Raw genomic sequence first — 23,878 nt, 5'->3', positions numbered from 1 at the left:
GATGGGAAACGTAGTTCTGCGGACTCGGCAGACTCGGTTGCGTTCCTGTAGGAGAGAGTCAAGCGGACTACAACTCCCAGCAACACGGCGGGCGGCGGCGGGGAAAAACACGTGCTCGTATTGCAGTTCCGGCCCAGCCAAGAGCGTTATTGGGCTACGGTGAGCCGCGCGCGCCGCCTCGTTTGTACGGTAGCCGAAGTGGGTCAAAGCCTAACTTAGCGCGAAGCAGCCTGTCCGCCTTTCCCGTGGTGTGGCCTCCTCCGGCGCCTGTTCGACCATGGCTCAGAGCGCGCCGCCGCCCTTCGACCCCAACAACCCGCCCTTGATCGAGGGCTTCACGCCAACCGCCTACCACCCGGAGGAGGGGTTCGGGGATAAGTTCCGGCGCAAGACCCGCGAGAATCCGCTCGTGCCCATCGGTGAGAGGGAGGCCAGGGACCCGGGAGGGAGGGAGGCAAATTAGGGCAGACCCTAGTTCAACAGGGAGAGCTTTTTCCTTGCAGGTCAAACGGGTTGGTGGGGTGCCGTCTGCTGTAGCCCAGGCCCCGCCAATTATGTCTTGGGTCAGCACCGGTCAAAGAAAAAAAGGGGTCAAATCCAGAAAGAGGGAAAGCAAAAGATGAGCAGGAGTTCCTGAGGATAGGAAGCTGATAGGAGTAAGGCTGCCATGCTTCTCTCCCCCAGCCCAGTGTGGCTTTGACACCAGCCAGACTTGACACACGGAAATGTCTCCTGCGAAACTTTCCTTAGCAGGGAGAGGGGTGGGGTAATCTCCACCAGCGAAGTGTCCTGGTGTTGGGGGGTATTCATCTAGGCCCAGAGACAGGGTGACAATAGGAGTTGAAGAGGGAAAGATGGTGAACTTGATTAAAGGGTTTGGATCTCTTGCTTGGTCATGAAGCTCCTTGGATGACCTTGGGCCAGTCGCTGTCTTCTCTCAGCCCAATCTACCTCATAGGGTTGTTTTGGTTAAATGAGGAGGGGGAGAACATTGTACGCCACCTTCAACTCCTTGGAGGAAAAAGGTGGGCTATGAATGCAGTAAATAAACAAATAAAAAAGAATTAGAGTTGTGGCACAATTTTATTGTGTTATAAGCTTTCATGGAGTAGAACTCACTTCATCAGATGCATGGTATGTGATCCTTGTACCTGACAATGGAGGATCACCTTTTTTGTCAGAGCTTTCCAAATTTTTCAAGTTGGTGACACACTTTATGGACATGCGTCATTTTGCAGTACGGTAATTCAGTTTTGGTTCATTTTGTGACACAGTAATTCAGTTTCACTAGCAAACCAGAGATTAAACTAACCCTTTCCTGCCCCAGAAGGAGCAAGGGGAGCATTCATGCAACACATCTACACACTGCAGCTGACACACTAATGTGTTGCAACACACAGTTTGGAAAGCTCTGCTCTCTGTGTCTGATGAAGTAGACTGCAGTAGCACACAAACAATTGTTCTAATGTGTTACTTTTTAAGAGGCCACAAAGCTATGAACAGTAATCTAGATTTTGGGTTGTGTGGATTATGTTGAGGTGGGAGCTGTTGGAGGAGAAAACAAACAATGCAGCTACATAAGAACATGAATCATTCCTAAAATATAACTATAAATGAGCCTTTTACATATGTACTTTAAGGGTGTATACAAACTCAATGAGAGGTGTGAGCCTGCAGTTTCATATGCTTTTGCTCTCATTTTGAAAAGATATCTATCCATGTTCTACAAATAAAACATATATTTTTATACTATACTACACTACACTACACTACACTGAAATGTTTAAATGTTTATTTGATTGTCCTTGAATCTTCCCACCGCATTTGCCATCCTCTCCTGCCACACCAGTGTGGTGCGCCATATCCTTTGAGAACTACTGACCTGGAGGAAGGAATTGTGTTTAGTCAAGTGATTCTCAAACTGAAATTGTATTAAAACCACTGTGTTAGGTGTATTCCTCACTCAGGTGAGCAGAGTAGTGAAGTTCCGTGCAGCATTGATTCCCACCCACACCTGCCCAGGGATATGTGGTCAGATATTTCCTCTTTGGGAAACAGTCTCCAAGAGAAGAAGGGCTTCCTCTTCCTAATATTTTCCATTTGTAGAATTCTTTACTATCTTTGTCTTGAGACCGGGGTTTCCCCCTGTGAGGTTATTCACTATTTTACCAAGGAGGAAGTGAGATTGAAAGAAAATGTTTAGACTTACACCTCTTTGATGAAAACCTGACTTTCTGTTCACGGGCAAACATGGTCACATTTCCTTCTTTCTCTTGTCCTGCCCTTTAGGATGCCTTGGCACAGCAGGAGTTTTGGCCTATGGACTCATCTGCTTCAAGAAGGGAAATACCCTGCAGTCCCAGAGGATGATGCGGGCACGTGTTCTAGCCCAGGGCTTCACCGTCGCAGCCATATTGGTGGGTGTGGTGGTTGCGTCAATGAAACCAAAGAAGTGAACCTGCTACTGTTGTGCAGCCACGTGTGGCTATCCAATATCATACTGAGTCTTTCTGCAATGGAGAGGGTGCTTTCCACACCTTGTGTGGTGATATTTTGTAGTGACCATCAGGTGCCAGATGGTTCCGTTAAATATATATATACTCACACACACATACATAAAGCAGTGTTCATTTATTCAAGTAATTAAACCTTGACACTGATATATAAGGATTTTTCTGCACTGATATTATTATGACAGGCAGCGAGCGTTTTGCACATGTTCAATTGACTCCCCAAGCGTCACTCTTGGAAATGACCATCCAAGTAGGACCAGAACCACTGCAAAGTGGTGCCACCCACCCTTAAGTCAGACAACCGCTCCAGAAGGATACCATCGTTGATTGTATCAAAAGCCACCGAGAGGCTGAGGAGAATTAACATGGGCACATTTTCCCTGTCTTTCTCCCAACAATTAGGGCAAGGCCACCCCCAAAGAAGATGTTATGGGGGTGGCCCTTGCCTCCCCACAAAGGGGCGCCACCATTGGCCCACGTCTTTATGTAGCCCTTACTCGCCTGCTAGAATGAGCCCAGGTGGGTTTTTAATCCGTCAGCCAGCAGATAGTGGGGTGTTGCAAGCTTCCTGTCTCTGCTAAAGGCGCAAAAAGGCCAGTTTCTTCAAGAGGAGGCGGCATTCCAGCAGCTGTGGAGGAGGGCCAGATAAACAGCTCACCTCCTCCATTGATGGGCTCTGGCTGCTGCTACCTCCAAGAACAAAGTGTCCGTTCTCTCTTATATAGCCTTGTCGTAAAGCTGGTTTGGCTGACAAGGCCAATCAATATATTGGAGTAAAAGTTATTAGTAAAGCTAATTGGAACAAGTGTCTTTATTACCTTGGGGGCACTTTTGTGCTTCAAAACACTTCGGAAATTGCTCACATTTATCACAAGGCCTGAGGGCTGGAAGGAATGAGCAGAACCTTTGAATGAGAGGGGAGTTTACTTCTAGTTGTGGTTGCTCTATCTGAAATATTCACATTCGAGGGTGGAGTAGATTACACCTCTTTGCGTCTTTGAACTGAAACAAAATTCTTTGCTCTCTTGTCCTTGTCAGCTGTTGGTATCTACATGCGCTGCTCTTGCACATGCTGGTTGTTTTATTATTGGTGCCAGCTTCTAGCTTCTAGTCCTTGGCAACACCAACTGCTCTCAGTTCCTCTTGCATTCAGTGTCCTGCTCCCACCCAATACACACACACACACACACACACACACACACAGGAGTTCTTACTTATGTGTAATAAAAAGATCTTTATCCAAGTAATAGCAGAGGCTTAGTAAAAGGCGAAAGATTTATACGATCTGAAGAGAAACCAGAGTCATGATTCAGGAACAAGGCAAGACATTCAGAACTGGACACAAGTGATGAAAATGCCCCCAACAAGTTTCCATGACTTGGCCACCAAGCTTTTAAAGACAGGGCATGGTACACTCGTGAGGCTTGCTTGCCTTGCATGCATGTCCTGATTCCAAATGTGTACTCCGTTGGAGAGAGAGAGGAGTCTGCTCCCATCTGCAAAGATGGCACCTGCTTCTAGGCGACAAGACTGCACCTTCCTGTTCAGTTGCTGCCACCTCCTATTCTGCCCCCACTAAGGCTATCTGCTCTACAGGAAGCTGGGGGGGGGGGAGCTCCGAAGTAGGTAACTGACATTGGGGTGAAAAGGTGAGGTTTTCCAACTCAGATTCCCACCACTGAGCTTCCACCCACCCCAGTTTCTTCTTCCTCCTATATCAGGGCCTGCTAATCAAAACTCAGTCCCAACATTCAGGCTGATGACTTTAAAAGTCTGGGTATGGAAATGGATACATGACTTGGGCTGCAACCATCTACCCCCTTACCCTAGAGTAAGCCCCACTGAATTCAGTGGGACTTATTTTTGGGTAGATCTGTATAGGACTCTTGCTTATGGTTTATGCTGCGCGGCTTGTGACTAAGAAAAGGATGTAAACATGGCTGATGTAAATTGCAGGAAGATGGGTTATGTAAATAAAGCAATTGGGCATCTTGGGACACATGAAGTTTTGAACACACATGAAGTGGAGTGAGTGGAGAAACTTTATTTCCAAAGCATTATTTCATAACAATGAGTTAAGGATACTGATGGCTGTCCACTGAAAGCATTTCATTTGCTCTGATATAACCATTAGTAATCTGGAACAGTCTGACTTATAAGACAAGCCATGTTAGGCAGATTCTTGGCAGCTTGCTCTGCTGAATAAGGCTGTTATATTATTAAGCTATTACAGGATTAACTATTTTTTTCAGAAAAACCTCTTTGATTGTCCACTTATTGCACTGTAGAATCAAGTTTGTTTACATTTTCCGACTGGTAATTAAATGTAAGATTGAGGAAATCTGGTACGCAGAAGGAAGAGGTTTAGCCTAGTTGCCAGATCTGCTGAGGACAAATTATTCTATGAACAAATTCTTCATGCCAGTCGCTAAGGAAAAACAGATGCCACTAAAATAGTTTGAAATGGGGCACTTTGCATTCAAGAGTTATATGGCCCAAATCATGTAGAAGATCCACTTCATTAGATGGGAAGTTTGATACTGGATGAAGAGACATCAGAGAAGAATATGCAGAATGTTATTCTCAGATTTTTGGGAGTAATTGGCGGCAACCTCTATTTTGTGTTGCATAAGCTCAGCAAATTGAATAGGTGCTGTGGAAATACTAGGGAAGCAAATACGTAAGTTTTCAACAAAGAGACCTTCATAGAAAAGCTTTCCATTATTCTTTCTGCAACTACAACCAATATTTTGTTACTTGTTCTCAGTTTGTCATCACCCAAAATAATAGTGCCAGCATGATTCTTTTACAGCTCAATCTGTTTTGAGAACTGGTCTTAATTGGACCTGGATTCTGTGGCAGCTGTTTCCTATACACTAGATTGAATTTTTAAAATTCAATTTAAAGCTATCAATACCCATTGAAGTTAAGACTCTCAATCGAGCACTGTGTTTGTTTCCTCAGAAGTGCTGCTGAATACACAGTGGCCTACAGCAAGGATAGGGAACCTGTCATCCACACGCCATTGGACAATTCAACCTCATGATGGGTTGATGGGAGTTATAGTCCGGCAGACATCTGAAGGTCCACAGAGTATCTTTCAATTCCCTACCAACAGAGATGGGGAACTTGTTGCCCCTCTGATGTTGGACTTTCAACTTCTTTAGCCCCAGTCAACATGGCCAGGAATGATGGGAATTGTACTCCATCAACATCTAAAGGGCCACAGGTTCCTCATCTAATATATACATCTAATGGTATCTACTGGTATGTAATGGTGTATAAGATTGTATTGTGAGGTGTTAATGGCCAGCTGTAAACTCTAGTCTTGTGTAGATAAATAAGCAGATACTGACATAGCCAAAGCAGTTCCTGAGTCTAGAGGCATGAGCAATCAGCACAAAGTCAAAGAATTTGCCACCAAGTAACAACGCTGTATGCCCCTCTCTCCCTTCTAGTTATGTTTGCATATTAATAAGTCCAAATCTTTTCACTGAAGCTGTTCTTTATTTTGGCTTTACTATTTGCAGCCACAAAATAAGAGCTCTGCAATAAACAATTGCAACTATAATGGGGCAGTGTTAGTTGATAGCTTTTAATGTTTAGCCTTAGCCCTGTTCCTCCTAGCTCCTCCATCACAATGGCTGCTTGGACATTAAGGATTTTAGATTCTCCAGGAGACTGGGCTTCTCCTGAATTAGCAGAAAGACAGAGGTATCAGAACTGTTAGCTTTTCCAGCAAAATTTCAGGGTGCAGAGGTCAGAAGCAAGATGTCTGGGCAGAGTTGTCTTACAGATTCATCCTGCCCCACCAGCAGTAATTCATTCTTGTCTTTTTAACACACTAAGTGATGTTTAAAAATGAGAATTACTCCAACTTTATGAAAGAGAAAGAGAGATGCTCAGTGCCTTACAGAAGGAAATGTAGAACATAACTTATTTATGCCTAAGCCCAAAATATGCTTGGCTTATGTTGACAGGCAAACATTAAATGCAGTCTGTTGCTTTGCTGTCAATGCAGAGCTCATAAGTTTAGTTTTATTTGCCAGTGGGGAAAGAAGAGGCATTTCCAAGAACACTTAAGACTAGCTACAACAAACTTGTAGTTAGCTGCATTCTTAAAGTGCATTACAATGCTTTCTAGTGAAGTGTGTGGATATGATTCTACCTGTCTCAGACAAATGTACAGGCAGGCAACTTTTCATCAAGGTAACAGAATGTACCTGCCTGAAAAGATGAGTTAAAGGCTAATAAGCTTGAACCATCTTCTATTTCATAAAATTGGGGGTAATTAGAGTGTGCTAAAGAAGTGGATTTTCCCTTCTTGTTTCAGAGAACGTTTAAAATGAAAAAAGGAATTCAAATATACATCTGTGAACATAGGAAAACTACGGCTCATTTAAAAACATTCCGTATTTACTGCTTAAGAAACGTTTGCCCCACAAATACCTTATATACCAAGGCTAGAACTTTTTAATATGATGCGGAGTAAGAAAGATCTATTATTAAGGAAGCAACACCATGAATGCTTACCTAAGAGTAATTGTCACTGGAGACAGTGGAACTTCCAGCTAACCATGCCTAGTGTCAGTCTCTATGTGTCTAAAAACTCCCAGTGCTGCTTCAGAGAAAAGTATTCAAAATGGTCATCTCCCTCCTATAACAGAGGATTGCAAGGCTTCAGCCTAGGACCGAGTTGGGGAACCTGTGGCCTTCAAACTGGCCAATAATTAGCCCCAGCTAGCATGGCTGGTGTTCTGGTAGTCTGGTAGGTCTTGTAGTTCAATAACAACTCAGAGGGTCACATGCTCCCCAACTTTGGCCTAGGATATTAATTGCCCCAAATATTCTCCCCCATTATTTCAAAGAAGCATGGAAAGAAAGATTCTGTGACTCCTTAAACTGTGGAGTAGTGGCAGTTTATTGATAATAGGTGGTTTAACAAAGTCATAGATTGTAATGTTGGGGGACAGAGCAGCTGCAGGCAAAGCTCCCGCCTCCCCCAAGAGCCACCCCAGCTTACTGCTGCCGCCACTTGGGGTGCCAGACATAGTAGTAGTGAAATTCTGGGCTGACTGGGTGATTCCAAGCAGGGGCTGTTTCTTGCTACTGGACTCCGGTGCAGATATCCATCCCGGGGTACAAAGCAAACAGCTTGGTTTCCAGAGGATACGGTGAGGAGTGGTCAGACCACCAATGCTCCCAGCTGTCTCCTCTATGCTGTGAAGTTCTCTGTAGCTGATGGTGGAAGAGGGAGCTGCCATCAGTCTGGAATCTGTCACTCGTCTCTAGCTCTTCAGATAAACTTGAATGTGGACTGTTCCAGAGGAAACATTCCTAAAATGAACCCTTGTGAAGAGAGATAGTTTTCTCTGCACTTCTCTTAGTTAGCAACAACAGCCCCCAAACAGAGAGTTGTAATGCAGTTGTCACAAACTTTATATTGCAAATCAAAGCATCTTTGGCCAACAGGGCATGTTGGACAAAGACTGGGCAGGCTTTTTCAGTTGCATATACCGCAAGGCTCCCTCAATCCTGCAAGGTTGTTGTACTGCATAGCGTTTGTTTCCAAAGCTGTTGGGCTCCTGATTAGAGAAAAGCATGAACCTTATTAAACATTTTACCTAAAAGAGCTGCCTTTCCCCATAGGAACACATCCTTTTTTCTGGAAGCTACCAAAGCCCAGACCAACCCAGTTTTTAACACTTTTTAACCGTTTTCCCTGCACAACGCTTATCACATCATTTTTGAAGAGCAAGGTGCTGATGCGACAGTCCACATGTGGAAAATTCAAATGCTGTCAAAAGCTCCTTGAAAGAACTGTCTTTCCTGGGATAGGAACTTCCGTTTCCTCTGTGGATCTTCTTTTTAATACACATGCTTCACTGTTCAAAAATGATACGGTGAGCTTAGCGCACGAGGACCTTAACACATTAAATAATATACATGGACATAAGCGAATCACAAAAGCAGCTCCCTGCAAAGCGAGCCCAAGTATGGAGGTGAACCCTGATAATCTATGTATTCTGTGCTTACAGCTGTTTCTGTGGTCTTGAAAACTTCGCCAACAATGCACAACCAGCCCAGATCCCCCTCCCCCAAATGGCCATATATTCCTGAGACTCCCAAATACGCACTTGCAGCCACATGTGGCCATTGTGCTTTTCTGCTATTAGGTTCACATTCACTCAAGGTGAAGAACCTTCATTAGAGGAGCCAAGCAGCCCCTCACAGCAGAACATACACCCAATGGGGAAATGAGTAATCTGTCGGCTCCTCTCCTGGTATAAAGGAAGAGATGGCAGGAGCCCAAGATACAGGCCAGCAGTATGGAAAGGGACAAATACTACAGAATCATCACTTACTCTTCACACAGCACTGGGAGAGTGGACTGGTCTCAGTGTAATTTCAGCTCCACATTTGTTTGTTACCTGGGCTGGGGAAACCTAATGGCAGCACGGTCATCAGCTGCACCATAAGGTGTCCAGCAAATCTCTGAATCTTTATAGAAGGAAATCAGCCTTCAAATCAAATGTGTAGGCTGAAATCCTACACCCACTTACTTACTTAGCAGTAAACCTCATTGAACTCCATGGGACTTACTTCTGAACAGACATGATTGTGCTGGTGAAGTGTTTTAAAACTGCAATCCTGTGCATATATATATATATATATATATATATGGAAGAAAGCCCTGTTGGATATACTGTGGCACTTTGTTCCAAGCTGCACAGGAATGCGTTCTCAAGTACAGTATTTGATTTGGGGGTGTTGACTTACTATGGGTGGCGGCAGTAAGAGAATGGACCTTGGCTTGCTTAGAAGCCCAAAAGGCATAGACAGCTCCTAATGGGAGATGAGTACAGAATTGCCCTGCTTTCATCTACCTTCCCTTTGAAGCACACAAACTGAAAGAAGCAATCTCTCTGAGAAAAATCCAGTTAACCCCATATCACGCCCCTGTGCTTAGTGTTGCCTTTGCAAATACAGAATAATATGCCTCGAGGGGCACATGTGTGCATGTAAATGAGAGAGGTGAGGAATGAGATTATGAAGGAAGTGCTCAGGATTCTTTCTTGTATTCTTCCCCTTCTACATCACCTAAGCCAAAACAGGCTTTTGATTCAGGAATTAACTAACTGGTGGTGGGGAGAAACAGCATTCCACTCAGTGGAAGCAAGTCTTAGCACAATGGCTTGTTGTCGTTTCCCCCTGCAGCTCTTTCATGACTTCAAACAGATCTTAAGTTCAGCCCCTCCATTACAATTTCAGCACACCAAGTCTTTAGGTCAGTTTTCCTCATTGCCCTCTCCCTTTTGTACATCCCTCCCCGCCGCCCCCTCCCCAGGGCTTGCAGACACCCTCCTCTTTCTCTGCCAAGCCTGTCCGGCACCAGCTTGGAAGCACGACTAAGCTCCAACACTCTACCTACTCTTGAGGGTCACCGCTCACTCTCGCTGGGGGTAAGCAGCAACAAGAGCGGAGCCCCTAACTTGGGGAATCCTGCATGCAGCCTTGGGCTCCAATTGAGTGGTGCCTCCTGGGTCTGGTACAAAGTATTGGGAAAGTGAACTGTGTTTTGCCTACTCTACCGGCCAAGTCTCATGGGATAAGCAGGGGCCAGGGAAGCCTGTGAATGCCCCAGACGCTAAAACAGGGAGTGACCTTTCTCGAAGGCAGCAGGTGTGTGAACCAAGGAGGGCAGCTGCCCAAGGAACCACGCAGTTAATAAATATGTGGAAAAAGATACCAATGCACCCTTTAAGCAAAGTAAAACCAAGGGGGAGGGGTACAGGCAACCACTCGGCCCGAGTGACGCAAACGCACGGAGGAGAGAGGAAGGGGCAGGGGTGGGATGCTTTTGGTGTCCCCTACTGGTGGCCGTCTAAGCCTGTTGTTGTGCAGCAGCGAAATCCGCTGGCCAAAGAGCAACTCGGCATCCTCACCCCGGCCCCCGGCCCAGCCCCCAGCCCCTTTCCGGCTTGGCTAGCGGGCCAGGGGTGTCTGTTTGAGAGAGATCAGCACAGAGCGCATGCGCGACACATCCTTGGACTGCTTGCTGCTCTTGGGGTTGAAGTCACAGAGTTGGGCCACTTTCTCCCATTCGGTGCCGGGCATCTCTTCCTTGGACTCCTTCATGAAGGCTTCCTCCGAGGCCCTGGAGAAGGAGGCAAACGAGCATAGGGTCAGGCTCAGAAAAAGAAGCAGGCAAGCACCTCCTTATCTATGGTACTATGCCAGTCAGGTAGCCAAGAGGAATTGCTTGGCTAACTGGCGACTGAAAATAGATTGCTTTTCACATCAAAAGAAGATTAAAGGGCACTGCCACTTACTTATCAGGAATGAACAATTAACAATAAAGGAACGACCTTAAGTGGCAGAGAAACACAAAGCACAATTAGTAATGGAAACGCTTTCCTCACGTGTCATGTTTGTTATAGCTGCTATAATGTCTGGTTGCTTTAATTATGTGTAAGTTATTCGGAATATGTTTGTATTTCTAAGTCGCTTTGAGTTCACCTTTCTGAACTCAAACAAATTAATATTATTTGTTTCCTTTTCTGCAATAAAAAGTTCTCAAAAGAAAAGAAACGGCACATAAAGATCAGCCAAAACCCTCTTGGGATAGGAATGGCTCTGAGTACAACAATATCAAAAAAGCACTAGACTTTCTAAAGAAACTGGGGGAAACTATTCAGTCAAATGGCTGCACTCATGCTCTGAATATATGCCTGGAAACTCTGTATAAAAGGGGGAAACCAATGCAGCTTTAGCATATCCTGAAACAATTGCAGAAGCCCTTTCTTCACTTGTAAAATGTCTGGCAACAAAGAGACCCTCAAATGCACACCTGTGCTCTTGTGTAACTGGCAAACTTAGGGAATAGAGCCCAACAGCCGCATACAGGAGATCCACTTAGGAAAGGACCCAAAGGGGAAAAGAGCAATAGAGAGACGTACACGTAGCCAATCACATCGGCATCCGGCTGCTGGTAAAAGGCTTTGTCAGCAATCCTACGGTGTGACCCAGAGACAGAAGAAAGCAGCACAGCAGAGAGGCAGCAAAGAGTTAAAGAGAGAAAGGTGGGTTAGTGCCCTTGAAGGAGCGACAGAATCAGACAAAGCAGGAGAGACGCATGGGGAAGCTCCCATGGGTTGGTTAGAGATTCGTTAGTCAAATGCTTAGGAGTGACAGAAGGCAGCCCCCTTACGGAGATGAAATATTTGGCATGGTCCATAACCCCACAAAAACAGAGACAGCAGCTTCTAGGAAGCAGCGAGCCCAAATCTCAGACTGACTGCAAGGGAAACCCACCCAGGATGTTTGCAGTAAATAGTCTGGCAACGCCTTGAAGTCATGCAGCAGATAATGTGGAAAGGCTCGCCTGCGTATTGCAGATCTGAATGCAAGAGTGACCAGTCTTGCTGCCTGGTGAGGCACTCTCACCAGAATCCATTATTTGGCCCATATAAATTTATTGCACAACTGTGATGGTGTGGCCTGGCAGAAATACAGTTCAGGGTTTTTATCTCCAAGCTCGCTTACCCAGCCTGCCCCCAGGGATGTGTGGGAGCCAAAAGAGTGAGGTCCCTTTTCTCAGGCTGCGTTATGGCTCCCAGGGGCAGCTCTGATACTTTGGCAGGTGCCGGGGGTGAAGTGAGCTATTATTGGCAGGGGCTAAAAGCTGTCACGCCCAGCCATACCTGTTATTGGCCCGGTTCCTCTCCATCTGCTCGTTCTGCCGCAAGTTCCACTCTTCCAAGTCCTTCTTGGCCTTTTCACGCCATTCCTGCTCTAACACCTTAGAGGTCACATCTGAAAGGAGAAAGACACATACCGTAACTGCTGGGCAGAAGGATGGCGACAGAGAGAAGTCTCAGCCCGCAGCCCAGCACCTCACAAAGCTGGCCCTGAGGAGATGCTGAGAATAAAACCTAGGACCTTCTCCATGCTAAGCAGATGCTGTACCAGTGAGCTGCTGTCCTTTTGCCACAGCCCTTGGAAGCTGAGGCAGGGAGCTGCTGGCTGTAGATATGGAAGAGCCCCTTCACAAGATATAGCCCAAGTGCTGCTCTAAGCAGTCGCAAAACACAGATAACAAGGGCAAAGAAATGGGCACACAGGCAGTGGACTAAGTGGAAATGAGGGAGGAGCATAAGCAAATCAGTGTACACCCAACTAGTCAGGCTCTGTGTTATGAAGGAGGACTACTGGTTCTGTATATCCAGCTGAAGCCCCATGAAAATAGCTCTCCTGAGGTGAAGCTTGTGGCTAAAATTCTGTCTAGAACCCCTAATGTATATGTCTTTTCTTACTGTCTTCTCACTATATTTGGATGTTTTAGGTTCCATTGCTATCTTCTTAATTATTCTATGCTTCCCAACTCCCTCAGCCCCAGCCACATCTATGTCCCTGTTATCCTAGTGGCTTTTCATCCCCTGCAACCCTCTACAGCCCTACAATGACTTTTTCATTTTACCCTTTAAAGTTCCTCCTTGTAGCCTTTTCTCTGATGAAACCCTCCTACCCTTCATTTCATTATTCACCAGTTTCTGCTCCTGGGAGCTGGCTCTCCCATTAACCAGAGTGAGGAAGCTGATTTGGGGTGTCAAACTGTTACTTATTTTAATTTGTTGTATTTTTATAGCCATGGAAGAGAGGCACACTTGGGACAATTTTCTGCCTCGGGTGCTCAAATAACTTGACTGGCCTTGGGTACTCAGCACTGCCTCAGACATCTTTGCTGGCTGGGGCTGATGGGAGTTGTAGTCCACAGCCCCTGGACGGAGCCGGATTGACAAAGTATGTCAAAACAGCTTGGGCCAGCTCTGTGTGCCCCTCCAAAATCTGCATTAGAAGTACAAAACAGATATTTATACAGTTTATATTTGCTCCTTCTCATTCCTACCCAACTCCTGCAGTCTCTTTTTCTGCTCCTCTCGCCATTTGCGGATGCTCTCAGGCTCCTGCGTCAGCCGGTCAGCTCTAGCAATGGCTGCATAGGCATCTGTGGGCCCATTGGATTCCTTTAAGCAAAAGCAACAGTTCGTGAGATGCAGGCTCTCTTTATTCATAAAAGCATTTATGTATCACTGTATCATAAAATATATCAAAGCAGCTTGCAATTATATCTATGTAAAATAAAACACATACAATATAAATAAATAATAATAATATTTTTTTACTTATACCCCGCCCATCTGGCTGGGTTTCCACAGCACACTGGGCAGCTCCCAACAGAATATTAAAAACAATACAAAACATCAAACATTAAAAACTTCCCTAAACAGGGCTGCCTTCAGATGTCTTCTAAAAATCAGATAGTTGTTTATTTCCTTGACATCTGATGGGAGGGCATTCCACAGGGTGGGCGCCACTACCGAGAAGGCCCTTTGCCTGGTTCCCTGTAACCTCACTTCCCACAGTGAGGGAACCGCCAGAAGGCCCTCGGAACTGGATCTCAGTGTCCGGGCTGCACGATGGGGGTGGAGACGCTCCTTCAGGTATACTAGGCTGTCAGAGTCCATCAACTAACTGTTATGGAAATATGCATTCTGAATTGCCTGCATAAGCTAGGCAGAATAGAAAAGTTTTCAGTAAGCATTTAAAGGTTGAAACAAAAGGTGCCTCCTGAATCTCTACTGGCAGAGTATTCCACAGGACCTGGCCACCAACGCTAAAGGCTCTATTTTGACGTGGATTTGACATCAAATGAGCTTTGCCAACTCGGGAGAACTTTGGCAACTCACCCAAAACCACAGTTCCGGGTTCCTTCAACCCACAGCCAAGACCACCTCTGTTGGGGAAGCTGTGGAGCAGTAAGGTGGGCATCCCTAACCTGTCTCTTTGACCCAACACCAGATGCAGGTCCCCAAGAAAGAGGAATTTCCCAGTGGTGGGAAGTGAACTCCTCTCCCATACCCACCCATAGTCTCAGTCAACCACAAATCTACATGGAATAAGAAGCAGCATGAAAAGTCTTGCACCAAATTATGGTGAAGTCCTAATCCTAGTTCTCCAGCAGATATAAAGCACCTTTTCCCAAGGTCCATTCTGTGAACAAGGTGGAAAAGAATGGAAATTGTGAAGAAGGTTCAAGAGTCCTAGCACAACTGCCTGAAAATTATGGTACTATTTATTTATTCATTTATTTCATTTACGAATTGCTTCCCATGAGGTATCCCAAAGTGATTTACACGTATATAAAACATAAAAAAGAAGGTAAAGGACCCCTGACAGTTAAGTCCAGTCCCGAATGACTCTGGGGTTGTGGTGCTCATCTCACTTTACTGGCCAAGGGAGCCAACATTTGTCCGCAGACAGTTTTTCTGGGTCATGTGGCCAGCATGACTAAGCCGCTTCTGGTGAAACCAGAGCAGTGCACAGAAACGCCGTTTACCTTCCAGCCAGAGTGGTACCTATTTATCTACTTGCACTTTCACGTGCTTCTGAACTGGTAGGTTGGCAGGAGCTGGGACTGAACAACGGGAGCTCACCCCGTAGTGGATATTTGAACTGCCGACCTTCTGACCGGCAAGCCCTAGGCTCAGCGATTTAGATCACAGCGCCACATATATAAAACATATATATATATATATATATATATATATATATATATATATATACATACATATACATATATATATATATATATATATAATAAAAGCAATTCTTAAAAAGTGGCCATACATATAAAAAGAGCTTAGAACAACAGCACAGGCCTACAATCAGTTCAATTCCAAGAGAGATACCAACTGGGGTAAAGATTTCAGAAGGCTTGTTAAAAGAGGAATATTTTAGCAGGCAGCAGAAAGACAATAAAGGTGACCAATATGCAACGGGACTTTTGAAGGGTAGGTGCTGCACACTAAAGACCCAATTCCAACACCATGTGGAATGAACCGCCTGGTAGGATGGTTTTTGCAGTGATCAATTGGGTATGTAGGGGGTGAGACAACACTTTAGGTATCCTAGACCCAAGCTTCATGGGGTTTTCTGCATCAGTACGTACCAGCACCTTGAACCTAGTCTGGTATAAGCTTATAGGAACAGGTCCTTCTGAAAGCTACACTCCTATGCTGCCCAATAGAAACCCTTCATCAGCCATGTACCTGCCCAGCCTTATCCAACGCGCTATTCGCTGCCAACGTGATTTTCATGTCTGTGCAACAGGCAAGCACCTACAGTTCTAAGGAGGAACGGCTGCAAGCTGTTCCTCTGTGATGTCATCCCTCTGATGTCACAGTAGGTCTTGAGAAGGTTAGTGCCTTCTTGAGGAGATCTTTCTCTGATCCTAGCTGGGCAATTGTTTCAATCGGCTCTAAAACCACTTTGACACCACCCAGGGCCATTGTCATGGCAATTACTGCAGCCTCAAGCTGAAGTCATGTGGGAAGTGCTACAAGTGGTCACCTTTATTTAAAGGCTAGTAATCATAGTAATTAAATAAGCCAGCTGCAGCATTTGAGAAGGCCCACAGTATCAGTTCCATTTACATACAACATTTTATTGGTCCACAGTCAGACTCCTTGCAGTTGATTATTTACTGGCTCTCAGTGAAGCAGCTCTCCCACCTAGCCTTTCCATCTCATTCCAAACATCAGAATCAATTGAAGCGTTTATTTGAATTTTAGATTCCATTTCAAAAAGAAAACAAATTTCTATGACCAAATTTACACAAATCAAGTGATAAATTTGTTTCTGGACCGGGCCACTGAAGGTGAGGAGGAAGGAGAATGAGATTTCCCTCCCCTCAAAGCAACAACAGAGTCTTGCCCCATGCAAAAAGCTAGTGGGTCAGGGAGAAAGGTTCAAGTCTAGCATCCCCCTCACCTCTCTAAATGGTTCAGTCCAGGAACAGTATTACTACAGTCAGGGAGTGTACCCTGAAAAGTTTTTATGTGATATAAAAAGATAAATGGGACTGGGTGGCAGGTGGAGGCTGAATCTCGTGAGACTGCAGATCACGCCCAGGCAGAGCCCCCCCCCCACTACATCAGAGATGTGGGTGACCTGTGGCCTTATGGGTGTACTTCGACTCCAACTCCCCTCAGCTCCAGCCACCATGGCCCAAACAGTTCAAAAATCCTTAGGGGATAGGAACTCACAGCCAATAGGGGATAGGAACTCACAGCCAATTCAGGAAAATGCTGAAGGCTTTTCCACAGATGCCACAAGATTCTTCTTCATTTTTGCACCAACAGACTAACACAGCTAGCTCTCTGGAACAGGTACCTGAAGATAGTTAGCTATTCAGTAGTCAAGCTATGCAAGCAGGGACAGGACTGGCTGAAAGGTGAAAGAATCCCACTATAAGAGGGAACGGCTGACCTTACCTTTAGGCAACGTGAGGTAACTGCCTGATTTTGAGTGTCATGAAAAGACAACAAGCTGTTGGCTATTTTATTATGATTGCATTTTTACTGTTAGTGCTTGTGCCAGAATAACTTGTGCAGCCTTACCATTCTGTGGGATGGGGGGCTCTTTCCTACACTGGGCTGCCCCTGAATTCCCACAGAATGCGCTTTCCCCTTAAGTTTCATGGGTCACTACAGAATTAGCCAATCTAATTCTCCCGGTTTGTTTGCCATTCCTTCTTGCACCATCTGTTGTTGAAACAAAGCTGTAGTGCAGGAATAATTTGATAATGGGGCAGAATTGGCCACACCTGGTCTCTTGTGAGAGGCACTGAGGTAAAGACAAGGAATGTGTCACTAGAGAGAAATGTGATACATGGCTAGCAGCCACAGGAAGGGAAACATTAAAGTCAGATGAGGTGGGGTGTGGCAAAAAGGCTGCACTCGCATCTAGTCCTCAAGGAAGTTTTTATCTGCCACCTGGCAGCCTACAACATAGAAGCCAACTCCTAGAGGCCGAGGAGTCTGTGCCTCCCCCAATTAAATATTTGAGCCGCCACCCAAGTTGATGGGCATTGCCATTTAGCTGGTGTGTGTGCACCTTGTCATGTGATGGAGTGTGCTGGGCAGGGCTTACCTGCCCCCTGCCCCAATACTTTACAGTGGTAGCTCAGGTTACATACGCTTCAGGTTACACACTCCGCTAACCCAGAAATAGTGCTTCAGGTTAAGAACTTTGCTTCAGGATAAGAACAGAAATCGGGCTCTGGCGGCGCAGCAGCAGCAGGAGGCCCCATTAGCTAAAGTGGTGCTTCAGGTTAAGGACAGTTTGAGGTTAAGAACGGACCTCCAGAACGAATTAAGTACTTAACCTGAGGTACTACTGTATTCAGGTTGGCACCCCTGGCCAACAGGTTGTTGCCTAGAGTTTTGATTTGCACCAAATCAGCTCTATATTGGGGGCACCACTTTCTTCTTACTTCTCCTGTAACAAGAGGACTCCACACTTTCCCCTCAATTCCTAGGCTCTTGAAGGGAAATTATTCCAGCCCTAAAACTGGTGTCCCTCGTGGAATGTGCAAATGAACACATCCACACCTCCAGCCTGAAGAAACTGGCCAAGACTGCCTTAACAGTCTGGCTGGACTATTTTCCAAAAAGTAAACATGCTTTGACAGATGTGCATGCAAGCACTATTCAGACGTTAGCACTGTCACTCCAATATAATTCCACAAGTATTTCCCAGCATGCCTCAAACTCTCTCTACAACCTTGAGTTTGCTATTTTGGCTGGCTCTCTGGCTATATGAAAGCTTAGGGTCCACAAACTGTTATCTTGTTTGTTATGTCTGGAAGCAAGTAAGAGAAGGTAATGCCATAGTTCAGCAGTCGAGCATCTGCTCTGCATACAAAAGACCTCAGGTTCAATTCCCAACTTCTCTAGGTAGGGGGAAATTCCTTGCCTGAAACTCTGGATAGCTTCTGGCAAGTCCCTGTAGACAACACTGAGCTAGGTGAGCCAATGGTCAGACTGTATAAGGCAATGTCCTATGTTCCTAAAGATAGGTGGATTGCTTTTCCAGAATCAAAAGTCAGACCCCAAAGGGGTTCAAGTTGGAGAGGAAAGGCGGCTGCAATTGAACGCAAAGCTCTCTCAGCTTCACAACTATTGCTGCTTGTCGTGTAGAGCAAGGCTATTGGATTACCCTCCACCCGCACCCGAATCCGGTAATCTAATTAAGTCTACCCATCTCCAATGGGATTATGCTGCTATAAAGCAAGTCGATACCACAACAAGGAGGGAGTGAAGCGCTCCACAACAGCCGCTGCCTCTCCATCTACCCGAGCAGACCGGGCTTGTTCCTACGTCATGGTGTGGGATGGCATCTGAAAGGGCAGTGCGTGTTGAATTCCTCCTTGGCAGCTTGTAAGTGCTTGCCCACACACAGCATTGTAAGAGCGCTAAGCAACTGGAGGCTACTGTCAGCAGAAACAGGAGGCTAAAGGGCCCGTGTGGAGGGAGAAGGTGCGCTTACGGAGCACCATCTGACTAGAACACAAAAGACAGCACAAAACCATTCAGCCATCGTATCAGTAGCAATCACAGCAGCACAACATAGGAACCCGCCAGATAACCATTCACTTTTCAAGACTAAAACAAAACAAAACAAATTCCAACCAACCCACAGACAGACAATGAAAGCCTCTGACTTCTAGGACTTTGGTCCATTTAGCTCAGTGTTGTCTACACTGACTGGCAGCAATTCTCCAGGATAGCAGGACCAGGGACATTCCCAGCCCTAGTTGGAGAAGCTGCGCATTGAGCAAGGGGCCTTCAGCATGCAAAGAAAGCCAGGTCCTCTACCACTGAGCTGTGGCTCTTCCCCATCTAGATCCACATCCCTGCTATATGTGATGCCCATAAGCAGCTGCAAGGGTTGAATTATTCTAGGGGAAGAGAATGTTATAGCCAATCTCAACTGGAAACAGAAGGGCTGGTGGCTAGTATTCCAGGTCACCCACAAACCTGTCCCCTTTTCTTTGAGAAAACTGCAAAGAAGCCGATAGTATCAGATGAGATGCCTCAAAGAACCTGCTCTGAACTCTGGGGGTCTAGTAATTCCTGCTGGGCATCTACTACACAGGCTACATTCACTGGCCCCATAGACCACAAGTTTCTCTCAGAGGATCTCACCTGATAGAGGTCTCCGTTCACGGTGGCCCCATTGCTGTCAAAATCAGCTGCAGAAGAAAAAAAATAAAAACATGTTAGTAGCCATTTGTGCCACTTAAGCTAATGGAAGCTGTAGCCAAAAACATCTGGAAGGCAGCAGGTTGGGGAAAGGCTGGTGGAATGGGTTATATTATGGGACCAGCTGTCTGCCTCATGGTTTGACTGGGTTACAAAAGTGAGAGGTCTGTGATAAACAGGTAAGCACAGCAATGTGTGGAATCTGGAAGACAGAGAGAAAATCCAGAGTCTCAGAATCTGGGGACAGAAAGTGCAGGAATCTGGAATGCTCACCCCTATATTCCAGCACCCCAAAATAAGTCCTAAGTAGCCAAGCCAATGGTTGTGGTTGCTGTTAGAGTCTTTGGTGCAACCTTCTCAGTAAAAGTCAGTCCATCAATTTGTGCCTCATTTTCATTAATCTCTAAGCCCTTGGATATGGACCTGGTAACTGTGGCACCTGTGAGCAACTGCTGAGATCAGAAGTTCTGCAGTTATTAGAAGCCAGAAGCCCCCTTTCCTCAGCACTGCAAGCAAATCTGATAGCAGGAGATGATAGGAATTTACTTCGAAATAAGTCCCCACTGAGTTAAATGGGACATTGTAATTTTTTCACTGAGGGTAAGGCACAGTGGGATGTTACTAAGAAAAGCTGGTTAGATGAGGGTGCAAATTGTGGGCATGGATTTCCGTAAGCTAGAATTTAATTCATCAGATGCATGAACTGATGTGGCGAAATAGTGGGAATGTAGGAAAGAGTGGGCAGATGTACAATGGAAGAAACAAAATTAAGTTAACAAATCAGCAGCTTGATCCCATACATGTTTACTTAGAGGTCAACAGAATATATACAGTCCTTGAGATCAGCCAGTCCACAAGAAGAAGGGGGCTGACTCCAGATATTTAATGGGCTGCAAAGAAGCGGGGGATCCCTTGTCAACTGTTTAAACAGGTTCTGAGACTCTAGGCTGCTTACTTGGAGCATGCTTGGAAAGGCCAAATGGGGACAGTGTGTTTTCAGTTCACAAGGCCTATGAAAACAGTAACTATGGCTAAAGAGTGTAACTTTCTTGCTTGGGAAGAAGATTGTTTCAGGGCTCCTGACTAAGCAGAGCCAAGAATGGACTTGTCTTTTTCACTTGTTCTGTTTTCAACAGCAGCATGACATGCAGAAATTAAGAAGCTTTTTTGGCAATGAGATCCAGCAGTGGAAAATCCCCACAACCCAGGCTGATGGCAAAGGCACAGGAGCAGGCCAGCTGAAAAAGTTGACAACCCTCAGCAGAGCTAAGGCAAAGGAGGAGAGTAAGTCAAAGGACAAAGGGGCAGCATTCCTTGTGCTTTTCCCATGGTAAGAGAACCTATTCCTTCCTTTCCTTACACCACTTCCTTGTAGATGCCCTTGCTTTTCCTTGGCACCATGCACACACCCTGAATATTCGGCTACACCCAGGAAGCCTGGATCTGGTCTGGCAACATTTGTAAGGACTCCTCCCAAAGTCGGCCTTGAGCTTCAGGAGGCCTGTCTCCTAAGAATGGTCCCTTCCTTCTATACCATCTCTCCCCAGCCTAGCACTTGGGCCTAATACTTGCCTGCCTCATCCCAGCCAAGGATGACTAGTGAGAGCTCTCTCTGTGGGTCACGTTGGGGCTGTTCTGCCTTGGGCCAACTGTTCACACCTGGCCAAAAGATGCTAACCATTCAAAGATCTTAGGTGTAGAATGGGGCATCTGCATCAGCAGAGGGTTGGTCCAGATGGTCTTTAAGACCTCTCCCAACTCTGATTCCCTTCCTGTGGCTGCAGATGTTGTCCTGAAGAGGAAAAGGCCTCTGCTTCCTATGAGTCCCAAATCCAACGCACACCTGCTTCCTGACCTAAAGGGCTGAGCTAGAAAAAAAGGAGGACGGTGCTCTAGCAAAGACTGCACCAAAAGCAGGCAAAGTTATAATTTGTAGCAGAGGCAAAGACATCTCTGCCAGGATGCTGACGGCCAAGGCCTCGGGGAAGGCGGACAGGGAGTACCACTTCCTCTTCTCCCACCCCAAGGAGCGGCAGGGGAACCTCAGAGGCTCCCTCCAAGCCAGCCTTCTGTCCACCGCTTCATCTTCATACCCAGGCCGAGGAGGAATGCACAGAAACACGGGGAGCTGCCCCAGCACCGAGTCCGGCAACTGGTTCATCTAGCGGCGGTACTGGCAGCAGGGTCGAACCCCTGACCTTCTGCATGCCAAGCAGGTGTCCCGCGGCGCCTCCCCCGCCCGCACCCCCGAGAAGCCCGGCTCGCCCGCCGCATCTCGGCGCAGGCCCGCGCGCCGCTTCTTTGCCCTTCGCCGCTCCGGCTCACCCGGCGCCTCGGCTGCCTCCTGGCTGCCTCCCGCGGCCCCGTCGGCGGTGCTGAAGCCCTCGTCGTTCTCGATGCCCGCGATCTCGCTCTCTTGCTGAGCCAGGAAAGCGGCGGCCGGGTCCTCTTCGGCGGCCTCGGCTGCTCCGCTCTCCGACGAGGAGAAGAAACCGAAATCATCAGCCATGTTGCCTCCGCCACCCCGCCAGCTGCGCCTCCCGACCCTTTCCTTCCTCGAGGACGACGGGCAGGCGACCCCAGCTGCGCCGACGGCGCTCCTTGGCTGCAAAGGTAGGCGCAGAGAACCGCCGAGCGACGAGGAAGCCCGGGCTCAGCTGTCACTGCGGCGGCGGCGTCGGGCGGCGGCGGGAGGAGCCTCGCCGCGAGAGGACGGGCGAAGGGAGGTGACCTCACCAGCCAGGCTGCCGAGGAGCCCCGGAGCCGCGAGGGGGAAGCACTGCGGCGCCTCCTGCTTGCCATCGGGCTGGCCCGGCGGAACCGCCGCCGTCGAAAATCAGAGCAGTTCCGGCCAAGGAGAGTTTTGCCAGCAATCGTGACGGCGGCAAAAGATGGCATCTTAAGGCCGCCGGACTTATTTTGGGCTAGTCACTTTTTGCAGCCCTTCTGAAAATTCCAAACTCCAGACAATAAGGGCAACTCGGCCAAAAATTGATTTGATTAGGCCAAAATGGCACAAAATAGCTTTTGGGCTTGCAAAATTCTCCAGAGCTCTTCATCGGGCTATGAAGTGAAACTAAAAGGAAAAGATGGCTGATGGTGAAAGCCAAGGAATCTGCAGCTAGGCTGCAGGCTCAAGCGGGAATGTTAGCTAGGGAAGGTAGCAAACATTCCAGTGAAGCTCGGTTGGGTGTCTTGCAGGTTTCCCTGTGCACCAAAGGTTGGTTAGGAGGAGGAAGAGACAAAAAGTAGTTGACACATACACACACACTGATGGGAATATAAAGGCCAGCTGTCACTCAGGCCTGTCTGTGTCCTTAAATGAAAAAGCACAGATTCCTTGGTAGGTGAAACCAGGAATAAAGAGAAACTTGGCAGTGTACTGTTATGAGTTTGCAGGTGCCAGACCTCTAATCTCCAGATCCAGTAAATGTTAGAATTTAATTAAGGGTTGGGGTGTTAAGGTGAGTAGGAGGCACTTCTAATCGCTGGATTCAGCAAGTGTTAATAGTTAATCAAGCCGGGTTAATCTCCTTAAGGAAATAAAGTATTAAAGGGCTTGTGCTAGACAGCAAATGGATAGGGCCCCATTACTCAACAGACAAAGCCAGAGTTTAGAGTAGAGAGGTTAGGAAAGATGTGACCTAGAAGGAAAGCAATGTTAGAGACCAATGTTTGCTTTCTGTTTGAATCCAAGACTGCAGCGATGGGAACAACATGATCCTCTTGGGGTGTTGATACTGTGAGCCCCTCCATTGTAGGCTCAGGTTGTACATATGTACTTATAAACCATATATTATAAATTTTTCAGCATCTATGTCAATAAGGGAAAACGTCATGAAGATGTTTTATAGGTGGTATATAACACCTTTAAAACTATCGAAAATGTATAGGGTTTGTAATAAATGCTGGAAATGTAAAGCTCAGGAGGGCTCCTTTTACCACATGTGGTGGGAGTGTGGGAAAGTGAAAGGATTTTGGGAAAAAAATATATATTGAACTCAAGAAGATTCTAAAATATACGTTAAAAAAAAAAACCAGAAATCTTCCTGTTAGGGATATTAGGGAATGAGATAAAAAAGAAGGATTGCAAATTTGTGTACTATGCGGTTACAGCAGCAAGGGTAATTGTAGAGATGTTCTCTTTATGTGCCAGTATAGTAAAACACTGGTTCTTTTCTGTGGCATTCTGGGAAACTTTTCCTAGCTACTTCTGAACCTTAAAATCTTCCTCTGCTTCTCTCTCTCATAGACACC

At 46.4% G+C, this 23,878-nt stretch overlaps 3 protein-coding genes across 4 annotated transcripts in view; 2 read left to right on the top strand and 1 right to left on the bottom strand.

Annotated features, from left to right (window-relative positions):
- The first annotated feature begins 148 nt into the window (after positions 1–148).
- Positions 149–3,309, top strand: HIGD2A (HIG1 hypoxia inducible domain family member 2A). The gene is made up of 2 exons (XM_083603967.1): positions 149–419; positions 2,290–3,309. Exons 1-2 carry the CDS (start codon positions 278–280, stop codon positions 2,454–2,456), a joined length of 309 nt encoding a protein of 102 aa, XP_083460093.1. The 5' UTR covers positions 149–277; the 3' UTR covers positions 2,457–3,309.
- A 1,228-nt stretch (positions 3,310–4,537) lies between these two features.
- CLTB (clathrin light chain B) lies at positions 4,538–22,384 on the bottom strand. 2 transcript variants are annotated; one of them, XM_083603943.1, is made up of 6 exons: positions 21,947–22,317; positions 19,565–19,611; positions 13,423–13,540; positions 12,218–12,329; positions 11,474–11,527; positions 4,538–10,671 (listed from the first exon to the last, which is right to left on the bottom strand). In XM_083603943.1, exons 1-6 carry the CDS (start codon positions 22,128–22,130, stop codon positions 10,500–10,502), a joined length of 687 nt encoding a protein of 228 aa, XP_083460069.1. In that variant the 5' UTR covers positions 22,131–22,317; the 3' UTR covers positions 4,538–10,499. The 2 variants fall into 2 exon arrangements, with proteins under 2 accessions (XP_083460069.1, XP_083460070.1); XM_083603944.1 differs by lacking the exon at positions 11,474–11,527 and having other exon boundaries at positions 21,947–22,384.
- The window catches only part of FAF2 (Fas associated factor family member 2), a 32,494-nt gene continuing 24,441 nt past the window's right edge, over positions 15,826–23,878 (top strand). The window contains exons 1-2 of the mRNA XM_083603896.1: positions 15,826–15,938; positions 20,758–20,951. Of these exons, the coding sequence (XP_083460022.1) occupies positions 20,949–20,951 (3 nt within the window). The 5' untranslated portion in view covers positions 15,826–15,938; positions 20,758–20,948. The remainder of the gene's footprint in view (positions 15,939–20,757; positions 20,952–23,878) is intronic.

This window comes from Podarcis filfolensis, assembly GCF_964270895.1.
Source record: "Podarcis filfolensis genome assembly, chromosome: 2".
Lineage (NCBI taxonomy): Eukaryota > Metazoa > Chordata > Lepidosauria > Squamata > Lacertidae > Podarcis > Podarcis filfolensis.
Note: the sequence above shows the minus strand (reverse complement) of the source record. Positions and strands in the feature narration are given on the sequence as shown.

Excerpts from the sequence above, each read along its gene's own strand:
- CLTB (XM_083603943.1), bottom strand. The coding sequence starts at position 22,130 with ATGGCTGATGATTTCGGTTTCTTCTCCTCGTCGGAGAGCGGAGCAGCC. Across the intron at positions 12,330-13,422 it reads AAAGAGACTGCAGGAGTTGG|ATGTGACCTCTAAGGTGTTA; the intron begins GTAGGAATGAGA and ends TTCTCCTTTCAG. Across the intron at positions 10,672-11,473 it reads GCCGATGTGATTGGCTACGT|GGCCTCGGAGGAAGCCTTCA; the intron begins GTACGTCTCTCT and ends CTCCTTCTCCAG.
- HIGD2A (XM_083603967.1), top strand. The coding sequence starts at position 278 with ATGGCTCAGAGCGCGCCGCCGCCCTTCGACCCCAACAACCCGCCCTTG. Across the intron at positions 420-2,289 it reads GAATCCGCTCGTGCCCATCG|GATGCCTTGGCACAGCAGGA; the intron begins GTGAGAGGGAGG and ends CCTGCCCTTTAG.